This window comes from Panulirus ornatus, chromosome 52 (genome assembly GCF_036320965.1).
Source record: "Panulirus ornatus isolate Po-2019 chromosome 52, ASM3632096v1, whole genome shotgun sequence".
Taxonomy (NCBI): Eukaryota; Metazoa; Arthropoda; class Malacostraca; order Decapoda; family Palinuridae; genus Panulirus; species Panulirus ornatus.
The window spans coordinates 2,390,273-2,403,971 of NC_092275.1; the positions used below are offsets into that span (position 1 = coordinate 2,390,273).

A 13,699-nucleotide genomic window follows, 5' to 3' on the forward strand; every position below is an offset into this window, starting at 1 on the left:
GCTAAAACACTTCACTTCCTCAAGTTTTTCTCCATTCAAACTCACCTCCCAATTGACTTGACCCTCAACCCTACTGTACCTAATAACCTTGCTCTTATTCACATTTACTCTTAACTTTCTTCTTCCACACACTTTACCAAACTCAGTCACCAGCTTCTGCAGTTTCTCACATGAATCAGCCACCAGCGCTGTATCATCAGCAAACAACAACTGACTCACTTCCCAAGCTCTCTCATCCCCAACAGACTTCATACTTGCCCCTCTTTCCAAAACTCTTGCATTTACCTCCCTAACAACCCCATCCATAAACAAATTAAACAACCATGGAGACATCACACACCCCTGCCGCAAACCTACATTCACTGAGAACCAATCACTTTCCTCTCTTCCTACACGTACACATGCCTTACATCCTCGATAAAAACTTTTCACTACTTCTAACAACTTGCCTCCCACACCATATATTCTTAATACCTTCCACAGAGCATCTCTATCATATGCCTTCTCCAGATCCATAAATGCTACATACAAATCCATTTGCTTTTCTAAGTATTTCTCACATACATTCTTCAAAGCAAACACCTGATCCACACATCCTCTACCACTTCTGAAACCACACTGCTCTTCCCCAATCTGATGCTCTGTACATGCCTTCACCCTCTCAATCAATACCTTCCCATATAATTTACCAGGAATACTCAACAAACTTATACCTCTGTAATTTGAGCACTCACTCTTATCCCCTTTGCCTTTGTACAATGGCACTATGCACGCATTCCGCCAATCCTCAGGCACCTCACCATGAGTCATACATACATTAAATAACCTTACCAACCAGTCAACAATACAGTCACCCCCTTTTTTAATAAATTCCACTGCAATACCATCCAAACATGCTGCCTTGCCGGCTTTCATCTTCCGCAAAGCTTTCACTACCTCTTCTCTGTTTACCAAATCATTTTCCCTAACCCTCTCACTCTGCACACCACCTCGACCAAAACACCCTATATCTGCCACTCTATCATCAAACACATTCAACAAACCTTCAAAATACTCACTCCATCTCCTTCTCACATCACCACTACTTGTTATCACCTCCCCATTTGCGCCCTTCACTGAAGTTCCCATTTGCTCCCTTGTCTTACGCACTTTATTTACCTCCTTCCAGAACATCTTTTTATTCTCCCTAAAATTTAATGATACTCTCTCACCCCAACTCTCATTTGCCCTTTTTTTCACCTCTTGCACCTTTCTCTTGACCTCCTGTCTCTTTATTTTATACATCTCCCACTCAATTGCATTTTTTCCCTGCAAAAATCATCCAAATGCCTCTCTCTTCTCTTTCACTAATACTCTTACTTCTTCATCCCACCACTCACTACCCTTTCTAATCAACCCACCTCCCACTCTTCTCATGCTACAAGCATCTTTTGCGCAATCCATCACTGATTCCCTAAATACATCCCATTCCTCCCCCACTCCCCTTACTTCCATTGTTCTCACCTTTTTCCATTCTGTACTCAGTCTCTCCTGGTACTTCCTCACACAGGTCTCCTTCCCAAGCTCACTTACTCTCACCACCCTCTTCACCCCAACATTCACTCTTCTTTTCTGAAAACCCATACAAATCTTCACCTTAGCCTCCACAAGATAATGATCAGACATCCCTCTAGTTGCACCTCTCAGCACATTAACATCCAAAAGTCTCTCTTTCGCACGCCTGTCAATTAACACATAATCCAATAACGCTCTCTGGCCATCTCTCCTACTTACATAAGTATACTTATGTATATCTCGCTTTTTAAACCAGGTATTCCCAATCATCAGTCCTTTTTCAGCACATAAATCTACAAGCTCTTCACCATTTCCATTTACAACACTGAACACCCCATGTATACCAATTATTCCCTCAACTGCCACATTACTCACCTTTGCATTCAAATCACCCATCAATATAACCCGGTCTCGTGCATCAAAACCACTAACACACTCATTCAGCTGCTCCCAAAACACTTGCCTCTCATGATCTTTCTTCTCATGCCCAGGTGCATATGCACCGATAATCACCCACCTCTCTCCATCAACTTTCAGTTTTACCCATATTAATCGAGAATTTACTTTCTTACACTCTACCACATACTCCCACAACTCCTGTTTCAGGAGTATTGCTACTCCTTCCCTTGCTCTTGTCCTCTCACTAACCCCTGACTTTACTCCCCAGACATTCCCAAACCACTCTTCCCCTTTACCCTTGAGCTTCGTTTCACTCAGAGCCAAAACATCCAGGTTCCTTTCCTCAAACATACTACCTATCTCTCCTTTTTTCACATCTTGGTTACATCCACACACATTTAGGCACCCCACTCTGAGCCTTCGAGGAGGATGAGCACTCCCCGCGTGACTCCTTCTTCTGTTTCCCATTTTAGAAAGTTAATACAAGGAGGGGAGGATTTCTGGCCCCCTGCTCCCGTCCCCTCTAGTCGCTTTCTACGACACGCGAGGAATACGTGGGAAGTATTCTTTCACCCCTATCCCCAGGGATAATATACATATATATATACATATATTCCCTGGGGATAGGGGAGAAAGAATACTTCCCACGTATTCCCTGCGTGTCGTAGAAGGCGACTAAAAGGGAAGGGAGCGGGGGGCTGGAAATCCTCCCCTCTCGTTTTTTTTTTTTTTTTTTTCCCCAAAAGAAGGAACAGAGAAGAGGTCCAGGTGAGGATATTCCCTCAAAGGCCCAGTCCTCTGTTCTTAACGCTACCTCGCTATCGCGGGAAATAGCGAATAGTATGAAATAAAAAAAAAAAAAATATATACATATACACATACACACACATACACATACATATGCACATACACACACACACACACACATACATATATATACATATGAAAAATGTAAGAAACAATTTAGAAAACTGAAACTTCTAGCTTGAAATGAATGAAAAAAAAATGAATGTCACATAATGGTTCAACCTTTGGCTATGGAAAAAAGGCAATGTATAATTCATTTACACAAACTCAATAGCAGTTCTCATCAATTTAACCACTGTATCAATACCTTTATTATACAGGAAAAATCTTACCACAATCTTAAAGATCCTAGATACTAGAATCTTTTATACTTCTTTTGTGTTTACTATATACACAAAGAATAAGTAGACCATTCAGTAAGTATTCATACCATCTCATACCTTGAATATCTATTTCTTATAATTTGTGGCTGTCTCCCGTGTTAGCAAGGTAGCGCAAGGAAACCTTTACCCTTGAGGTTTGTTCCTTTCCTCAAACATACTAACTATCTCTCCTTTTTTCTCATCTTGGTTACATTCACACACATTTAGACACCCCAAATAATATATATTTATCTATTTCTTATAATTTGTGGCTGTCTCCCGTGTTAGCAAGGTAGCGCAAGGAAACAGACGAAACAATGGCCCATCCCACCCACATACACATGTATATACATACACGTCCACACACGCACATATACATATCTATACATCTCAACGTATACATACATATATACACACAGACATCTACATATATACACATGTACATAATTCATACTGTCTGCCCTTATTCATTCAGGTCGCCACCCTGCCACAAATGAAATGACAGCCCCCTCCCACCGCACATGCACGAGGTAGCGCTAAGAAAGCAAGACAGATAGCATTTTACCGAACCTAACTGTACAATGTGGAGATATATGAATACGAACACAGCGCATAGAAACGCACACCTTCATAGAACATACAAACCTTCAACATCCAGGATCAAACCTGTGACCCATGTGACAGAGGTGGGAATAATTATTTCCTATCAGCCATTAGCTTTCTTCTTTCACACACTTTACCAAACTCAGTCACCAGCCTCTGCAGTTTCTCACACGAATCAGCCACAAGCACTGCATCATTAGCGAACAACAACTGACTCACTTTCCGAGCTCTCTCATCCAAAACAGACTGCATACTTGCCCCTCTTTCCAAAACTCTTGCATTCACCTCCCTAACAACCCCATCCATAAACAAATTAAACAAACATGGAGACATCACACATCCCTGCCACAAACCTGCATTCACTGAGAACCAATCACTTTCCTCTCTTCCTACACGTACACATGTCTTACAGCCTCGATAAAAACTTTTCACTGCTTCTAACAACTTACCTCCCACACCATATATTCTTAATACCTGCCACAGAGCATCTCTATCAACTCTATCATATGCGTTCTCCAGATTCAGATGCTATATACAAATCCATTTGCTTTTCTAAGTATTTCTCACATACATTTTTCAAAGCAAACACCTGATCCAAACATCCTCTACCACTTCTGAAACCACACTGCTCTTCCCCAATCTGATGCTCTGTGCATGCCTTCACCCTCTCAATCAATACCCTCCCATATAATTTACCAGGAATACTCAACAATACTTATACCTCTGTAATTTGAGCACTCACTTTTATCTCCTTAGCACAATGACACTATGCAAGCATTCCGCCAATCCTCAGGCACCTCACCATGAGTCATACACACATTAAATAACATTACCAACCACACATTAAATAACATTACCAACCAGTCAACAATACAGTCACCCCCTTTTTTAATAAATTCCACTGCAATACCATCCAAACCCACTGCCTTGCCAGCCCTCATCTTCCGCAAAGCTTTTACTACCTCTTCTCTGTTTACCAAATCATTTTCCCTAACCATCTCACTTTGCACACCACCTCAACCAAAACACCCTATATCTGCCACTCTGTCATCAAACACATTCAACAAACCTTCAAAAATACTCACTCCATCTCCTTCTCACATCACCACTACTTGTTATCACCCCCCCATTTACTCCCGTCACTGAAGTTCCCATTTGTTCGCTTGTCTTACACATTTTATTTACCTCCTTCCAAAACATATTTTCATTCTCCCTAAAATCTAATGATACTCTCTCACCCCAACTTCACTTGCCCAGTTTTCCCCCTCTTGCACCTTTCTCTTGACCGCCTGCCTCTTTCTTTTATACATCTACTCATTTGCATTATTTCCCTACAAAAATCGTCCAAATGCCTCTCTCTTCTATTTCACTAATAATCTTACTTCTTCATCCCACCACTCACTACCATTTCTAATCAGCCCACCTCCCACACTTCTCATGCCACAAGCATCTTTTGTGCAAGCCATCACTGCTTCCCTAAATACATACCATTCCTCCCCCACTCCCCTTACCTCCTTTGTTCTCACCTTTTTTCATTCTGTACTCAGTCTCTCCTGGTACTTCCTCACACAAGTCTCCTTCGCAAGCTCACTTACTCTCACCACTCTTTTCACCCCAACATTCTCTCTTCTTTTCTGAAAACCTCTATAAATCTTCACCTTCGCCTCCACAAGATAATGATCAGACATCCCTCCAGTTGCACCTCTCAGCACATTAACATCCAAAAGTCTCTCTTTCCTGTGCCTATCAATTAACACGTAATCCAATAACGCTCTCTGGCCATCTCTCCTACTTACATACGTATACTTATGTATATCTCTCTTTTTAAACCAGGTATTCCCAATCACCAGTTCTTTTTCAGCACATAAATCTACAAGCTCTTCACCATTTCCATTTACATTTATTCCCTTAACTGCCACATTTCTCACTTTTGCATTCAAATCACCCATCACTATAACCCAGTCCCGTGCATCAAAACTACTAACACACTCTCTCAGCTGCTCCCAAAACATTTGCCTCTCATGATCTTTCTTCTCATGCCCAGGCGCATATGCACCAATAATCACCCATCTCTCTCCATCCACTTTCAGTTTTACCCACATCAATCTAGAGTTTACTTTCTTACACTCTATCACATACTCCCACCACTCCTGTTTCAGGAGTAGTGCTACTCCTTTATTTATTTATTATACTTAGTTGGTCTCACGTTAGCAAGGTAGCGCAAGGAAACGAGACTTTAGAATGGCCTAACCCACCCAAATACACATGTATATACATAAACGCCCATAAACGCACATATATATACCTATACATTTCAACATATACATACATATACAATCACAGACATATACATATATACACACGTACATATTCATACTTGCTGCCTTCATCCATTCCCGTCACGACTCCACCAGACATGAAATGGCAACCCCCTCCGCCTGCGTGCAAGAGAGGTAGCGCTAGGAAAATACAAAAAAAGCCACATTCGTTCACACTCAGTCTCTAGCTGTCATGTGTAATGCACCGAAACTACAACTCCCTTTCCACATCCAAGCCCCACAGACCTTTCCATAGTTTATTCCAGACACTTCACATCCCCTGGTTCAATCCATTGGCAATACATCCACACCAGTATACCACTTCGTTCCAATTCACTCTATTGTTTGCACGCTTTTCACCCTCCTATATGTTCAGGCCCCTATCGCTCAAGTTCTTTTTCAATCCATCATTCCGTCTCAAATTTGGTCTCCCGCTTCACCTCGTTCCCTCCACCTCTGGACACATACATCCTCTTTGTCAATCTTTCCTCACTCATTCTCTCCATGGGAACAAACCATTTCAACACACTCTCTTCTGCTCTCTCAACCACACACTTTTTATTACCACACATCTCTCTTACCCTTTCATTACTTACTCGATCAAACCAACTCACACCACATATTGTCCTCAAACATTTCATTTCCAACACATCCAACCTCCTCCCCACAATCCTATCTATAGCCCATGCCTTACAACCATACAACGTTGTTGTAACCACTATTCCTTCAAACATACCCATTTTTGCTCTCTGAGATAACGTTCTCGCCTTCCACACATTCTTCAATGCTCCCACAACCTTTGCCCTCTCCCCCACCCTGTGACTCACTTCCACTTCCATAGTTCCATCCACTGCCAAGTTCACTTCCTGATATCTAAAGCACTTCACTTCCTACAGTCTTTCTCCATTCAAACTTACCTCCCACTTAACTTGTCCCCTACTATACCTAATAACCTTGCTCTTATTCACATTTACTCACAACTTTCGTCTTTCACACACTTTACCAAACTCGGTCACCAACTTCTGCAGTTTCTCAACCAAATCAGCCCCAGCACTCTATCATCAGCAAACAACTGACTCACTTCCCAAACCCTCTCATCCACAACATACTGCACACTTGCTCCTCTCTCCAAAACTCTTGCATTCATCTCCATAACCATCCTGTCCATAAACAAATTAAACAACCATGGAGGCATCACTCAACCCTGCTGCAAACCGACATTCCCTGGGAACCAATCACTTTCCTCTCTTCCCACTCGTACACATGCCTTACATCCTCGGGAAAAACTTTTCACTGCTTCTAGCAACTTACCTCCCACACCATATACTCACTGACCCTCTCACCTTGGCACACCACCCTAACCAAAATACCCTATATTTGCCACTCTATCATCAAACACATTCAACAAACCTTCAAAATACTCACTCCATCTCCTTCTCACTTCATCACTACTTGTTATCACCTCCCCTTTGCCCCCCTCACCAATGTTCCCATTTGTTCTCTTGTCTTATGCACATTATTTACCTCCTTCCAAAACATCTTTTCATTCTTTCTAAAATTCAATGATACTCTCTCACCCAAACTCTCATTTGCCCTCTTTTTCATCTTGTGCACCTTTCTCTTAACCTCCTGCTGCTTTTGTTTATATATCTCCCAGTCATTTGCACTCCCTCCTTGCAAGAATTATCTAAACACATTCACCACTATTCTCCCCAACATTCTTTTTTCTTTTTGAAAACCTCTAGAAATCTTAACCTTCGCCTCGACAAGATAGCGATGAGACATCCCTACAGCTGCCCCTCTCAGCATATCAATGTCCAATATATTCAGCATTATTTTTCATACATACTCACCATTTCCTGTGTGAGCTAAGTAGCATCAAGAACAAATGACAATCTTTGAATGAAAATTATTCACTTGGCTCTTTGCTCTTTTCTTTTCAAAGAACATTATACATGAGAATATATATTCAGAAATGTTCATAGATCCTCATAAACATATGTATAACATTAAGTCTAAAGTTGGTTTCATTTAGGTAAGTTCACTGAGTAAAACTTATCTATCTATATCTCTGGGGATAGGGGAGAAAGAATACTTCCCACGCATTCCTCGTGTGTCGTAGAAGGTGACTAAAGGGGACGGCAGCAGGGGGCTAGAAACCCTCCCGCCCTTGTATTTTAACTTTCTAAACGGGGAAAAAGAAGATAATGGGGAGGTGATAACAAGTAGTGGTGATGTGAGAAGTAGATGGAGTGAGTATTTTGAAGGTTTGTTGAATGTGTTTGATAATAGAGTGGCAGACATAGGGCATTTTGGTCGAGGTGGTGTGCAAAGTGAGAGGGTTAGGGAGAATTATTTGGTAAACAGAGAAGAGGTAATAAAAGCTTGTGGAAGATGAAAGCCGGCAAGGCAGCGGGTTTGGATGGTATTGCAGTGGAATTTATCAAAAAAGGGGGTGACTGTATTGTTGACTGGTTGGAAAGGATATTCAATGTATGTATGACTCATGGTGAGGTACATAAGGACTGGCAGAATGCTTGCAAAGTGCCACTGTACAAAGGCAAAGGGGACAAGAATGAGTGCTCAAATTACAGAGGTATAAGTTTGTTGAGTATTCCTGGGAAATTATATGGGAGGGTATTGATTGAGAGGGTGGAGGCGTGTACAGAGCATCAGATTGGGGAAGAGCAGTGTGGTTTCAGAAGTGGTAGAGGATGTGTGGATCAGGTGTTTGCTTTGAAGAATGTATGTGAGAAATACTTAGAAAAGCAAATGGATTTGTATGTAGCATTTATGGATATGGAAAAGGCATACGATAGAGTTGATAGAGATGCTCTGTGGAAGGTATTAAGAATATATGGTGTGGGAGGCAAGTTGTTAGAAGCAGTGAAAAGTTTTTATCGAGGATGTATGGCATGTGTACGTGTAGGAAGAGAGGAAAGTGATTGGTTCTCAGTGAATGTTGGTTTGCGGCAGGGGTGCGTGATGTCTCCATGGTTGTTTAATTTGTTAATGGATGGGGTTGTTAGGGAGGTGAATGCAAGAGTTTTAGAAAGAGGGGCAAGTATGCAGTCTGTTGTGGATGAGAGAGCTTGGGAAGTGAGTTAGTTGTTATTCGCTGATGATACAGTGCTGGTGGCTGATTCCGGTGTGAAACTGCAGAAGCTGGTGACTGAGTTTGGTAAAGTGTGTAAAAGAAGAAAGCTGAGAGTAAAGTGAATAAGAGCAAGGTTATTAGGTACAGTAAGGTTGATGGACAAGTCAATTGGGAGGTAAGTTTGAATGGAGAAAAACTGGAGGAAGTGAAGTGTTTTAGATATCTGGGAGTGGATTTGGCAGAGGATGGAACCATGGAACCCGAAGTGAATCATAGGGTGGGGGAGGGGGCAAAAGTTCTGGGAGCGTTGAAAAATGTGTGGAAGTCGAGAACGTTATCTTGGAAAGCAAAAATGGGTATGTTTGAAGGAATAGTGGTTCCAACAATGTTATATGGTTGCGAGGCGTGGGCTATAGATAGAGTTGTGCGGAGGAGGATGGATGTGCTGGAAATGAGATGTTTGAGGACAATATGTGGTGTGAGGTGGTTTGATCGAGTAAGCAATGAAAGGGTAAGAGAGATGTGTGGTAATAAAGAGTGTGGTTGAGAGAGCAGAAGAGAGAGTTTTGAAATGGTGTGGTCACATGGAGAGAATGAGTGAGGAAAGATTGACAAAGGGGATATATGTGTTACAGGTGGAGGGAACGAGGAGAAGTGGGAGACCAAATTGGAGGTGGAAAGATGGAGTGAAAAAGATTTTGAGTGATCGGGGCCTGAACATCTAGAGTTATGAAGAATGAGCTGTGAGAGTTAAGTATTGCCAAGTGTTAAATGTGGCAAGGGGAGATTGTATGTTTGTGGACAGCATACAAATTTTCCACTTGTGGGTTAGGGAAAAAAAACTCAAAGCAGTGCAACCTGTACATTTTTGTGTAAGGCAATTAATATTTTCTTGGTCTGTTGTAAATATAGCATCACTACAATTTCTTTTTAATTTCCATTAGTCAGCTTTCAATGGGGAGTCTACTGTAATATCACTTAAATGGCTTTTCTATAAATGCATAAGTGATCATAAAGAATCTCATATGAAAAAAAGTAAATGCTAAACCAAACGTACCAGCATTATTAAAAGCAGCAGCTCTTTCTCTAACAGATGACATAAAAGGCTGATTCACCAGAGGTACGGCATCTGGTACAGGAGCCTCCCCCTTAACAACCTCACCTACTGGCTTGGGTTTATGTGGACTTAAGTCCCTCCAGCTCTTCCGTTCAGGCCCAAACCGGCTAAATCCACCTTGATCAGGTAGATACCTGTAAAGATTTGTTTCATATCATTCAAAAGGCTATTCATATCCACCCAATGAGTTGATTCATTTGCAATTTCATTTCATATGTGCAGTTTCTACATCACTGAACATTACATACAATGAGATAAAAGCTGTTTAATGAACACATCTCCATAGGAAGAAAATCATAACTCTGCAAGCACACTAAAACCCTCAATAACCAACAACCATACAATGAATAATAAAGGATATTTCTGTTACAACTAGGCATAGAATGAAATTCATATCCTATATGCACTACAACCTTGTATACTGAAATAAAGAAATCAAATTATGAGATCCAATATATTTTTTTTCACTTCCTTCTCCTTCAAAATTTCCTTTCATTTCTTTATATCAAGTTAGAGCAGAAGTTTTTCATAGCTAAATGCTTTTCCACTTTAGTGAAGCAGAACTACAAACAAAATATAGTGTATCAAAACCAAAACTCATCATCCACAGAAAAACCGCACACACTACAGCACTTCATGGTTACCTTGACTGATTAATATGCCGTGATTCAGCCCACTTCAACATGATGCTGCCACATCAAGTCAGTTAATTCTACTGTGTCCAAACCACTCATCCAACATGTTTAGGTACTCAACACCTCTAAGCTTCCTTTACTCTATCCTATGGTAGGTTGTAGCTGATAGGTAGTTGCTAGTAGGTAGCCATCAACCAGAAAGCAATATTTTTTTTTTTTTTTTTGCTTTGTCGCTGTCTCCCGCGTTTGCGAGGTAGCGCAAGGAAACAGACGAAAGAAATGGCCCAACCCACCCCCATACACATGTATATACATACACGTCCACACACGCAAATATACATACCTACACAGCTTTCCATGGTTTACCCCAAACGCTTCACATGCCCTGACTCAATCCACTGACAGCACGTCAACCCCTGTATACCACATCGATCCAGTTCACTCTATTCCTTGCCCTCCTTTCACCCTCAAGCATGTTCAGGCCCCGATCACACAAAATCTTTTTCACTCCATCTTTCCACCTCCAATTTGGTCTCCCACTTCTCCTCATTCCCTCCACCTCCAACACATATATCCTCTTGCTCAATCTTTCCTCACTCATTCTCTCCATGTGCCCGAACCATTTCAAAACACCCTCTTCTGCTCTCTCAACCACGCTCTTTTTATTTCCACACATCTCTCTTACCCTCACGTTACTTACTCAATCAAACCACCTCACACCACACATTGTCCTCAAACATCTCATTTCCAGCACATCCACCCTCCTGCGCACAACTCTAACCATAGCCCACGCCTCGTAACCATACAACATTGTTGGAACCACTATTCCTTCAAACATACCCATTTTTGCTCTCCGAGATAATGTTCTCGACTTCCACACATTCTTCAAGGCTCCCAGGATTTTCGCCCCCTCCCCCACCCTATGATCTACTTCCGCTTCCATGGTTCCATCCGCTGCCAGATCCACTCCCAGATATCTAAAACACTTCACTTCCTCCAGTTTTTCTCCATTCAAACTTACCTCCCAATTGACTTGACCCTCAACCCTACTGTACCTAATAACCTTGCTCTTATTCACATTTACTCTTAACTTTCTTCTTTCACACACTTTACCAAACTCAGTCACTAGCTTCTGCAGTTTCTCACATGAATCAGCCACCAGCGCTGTCGCATCAGCGAACAACTGACTCACTTCCCAAGCTCTCTCATCCCCAACAGAATTCATACTTGCCCCTCTTTCCAAAACTCTTGCATTCACCTCCCTAACAACCCCATCCATAAACAAATTAAACAACCATGGAGACATCACACACCCCTGCCGCAAACCTACATTCACTGAGAACCAATCACTTTCCTCTCTTCCTACACGTACACAATATGACCAGTACAAACTATCTGCCAAGGTATAAATAAAAGGGTTGGCAACAGCTGCGTAGTGAGCTAGGAATTCAGTGAGTGTCAGCCTTCACTCCTATAGCCCAAGTAACTGCCTTTTCTATCTCACCCATGCATGGGCTGCTGACTTTTCTCCAGTTCACACAGGAAAACTGAAAACAAGTAACTCACTCATCTCATTCTTTGTAACCCCAGACTTTCTGGCAGTAAGCAGCAAACACTACAAGCCAAGCATTTTGACAAAATCTCTTAAATGAGTACTCTTCCATCTCCCGTATTCCCTCTATTTCCACCTCACAGATCCTTTAGGGATATCCTTTCCCGGGGGATAGGGGAGAAAGAATGCTTCCCACGTATTTCTCACGTGTCGCAGGTGACTAAAGGAGGCTGGAAACCCTCTGCCCCTCCTTCCATTTAAATTTCTAAAAAGGGAAACAGAAGGTGGAGTCAAGCAGGGAGTACTCATCCTCCTCGAAAGCTCAGATTGGGGTGTCTAAATGTGTGTGGATGTAACCAAGATGAGAAGAAAGGAGAGATAGGTAGTATGTTTGAGGAAAGAAACCTGAACGTTTTGGCTCTGAGTGAAATGAAGCTTAAGGGTAAAGGGGAACAGTGGTTTGGGAAAATCTTCGGAGTAAAGTTAGGGGTTGGTAAGAGGACAAGAGCTAAGGAAGGAGCAGCACTACTCCTGAAGCAGGAGTTGTGTGAGCATGTGATAGTGTAAGAAATTCTAGATTGAATTGGGTAAAACTGAAAGTGGATGGAGAGAAATGGGTGTTTACTGGTGCCTATGCACCTGGTCATGGGAGGAAAGATTATGAGAGGCAAGTGTTTTGGGAGCAGCTCAATGAGTGTTAGCAGCTTTGATGCACGAGATCGGGTTATAGTGATGGGTGATTTAAATGCGAAGGTGAGTAATGTGGCAGTTCAGGATATAATTGATGTACATGGGGTGTTCTGTGTTGTAAATGGAAATGGTGAAGAGCTTGTGGATTTGCATGCTGAAAAAGGATTGGTGATTGAGAATACCTGGTTTAAAAAAAGATATACACAAGTATACATATGTGAGTAGGAGGGATGGTCAAAGGGAACTACTGGATTACATGTTAATTGATAGGCATGTAAAAGAGAGACTTTTGGATGTTCTCATGCTGAGAGGGGCAGATGGAGGGAAAGCTGATCATTATCTGGTGGAACAGAAGGTAAAGATTTGCAGAGGTTTCCAGAAAAGTGGAGAGAATGTTGAGGAGAGGAGAGTGGTGAGAATAAGTAAACTTGGAAAGGAGACTTGTGTGAGGAAGTACCAGGAGAGATTGAGTGTAAAATGGCAAAAGGTAAGAGCAAATGAAGAGAGGGGAGTGGGGGAGGAATGGGATGTATTCAGGGAAGCAGTGATGGATTGCACAAAAGAT

General features: G+C 41.8%; 1 protein-coding gene across 1 annotated transcript in view; it reads right to left on the reverse strand.

Annotated features, from left to right (window-relative positions):
- Positions 1-13,699, reverse strand: part of LOC139764996 (uncharacterized) — a 313,325-nt gene that overhangs the window by 236,256 nt on the left and 63,370 nt on the right. Inside the window, exon 7 of the mRNA XM_071692047.1 lies at positions 10,198-10,391. Coding sequence (XP_071548148.1) covers positions 10,198-10,391 — 194 coding nt within the window. The remainder of the gene's footprint in view (positions 1-10,197; positions 10,392-13,699) is intronic.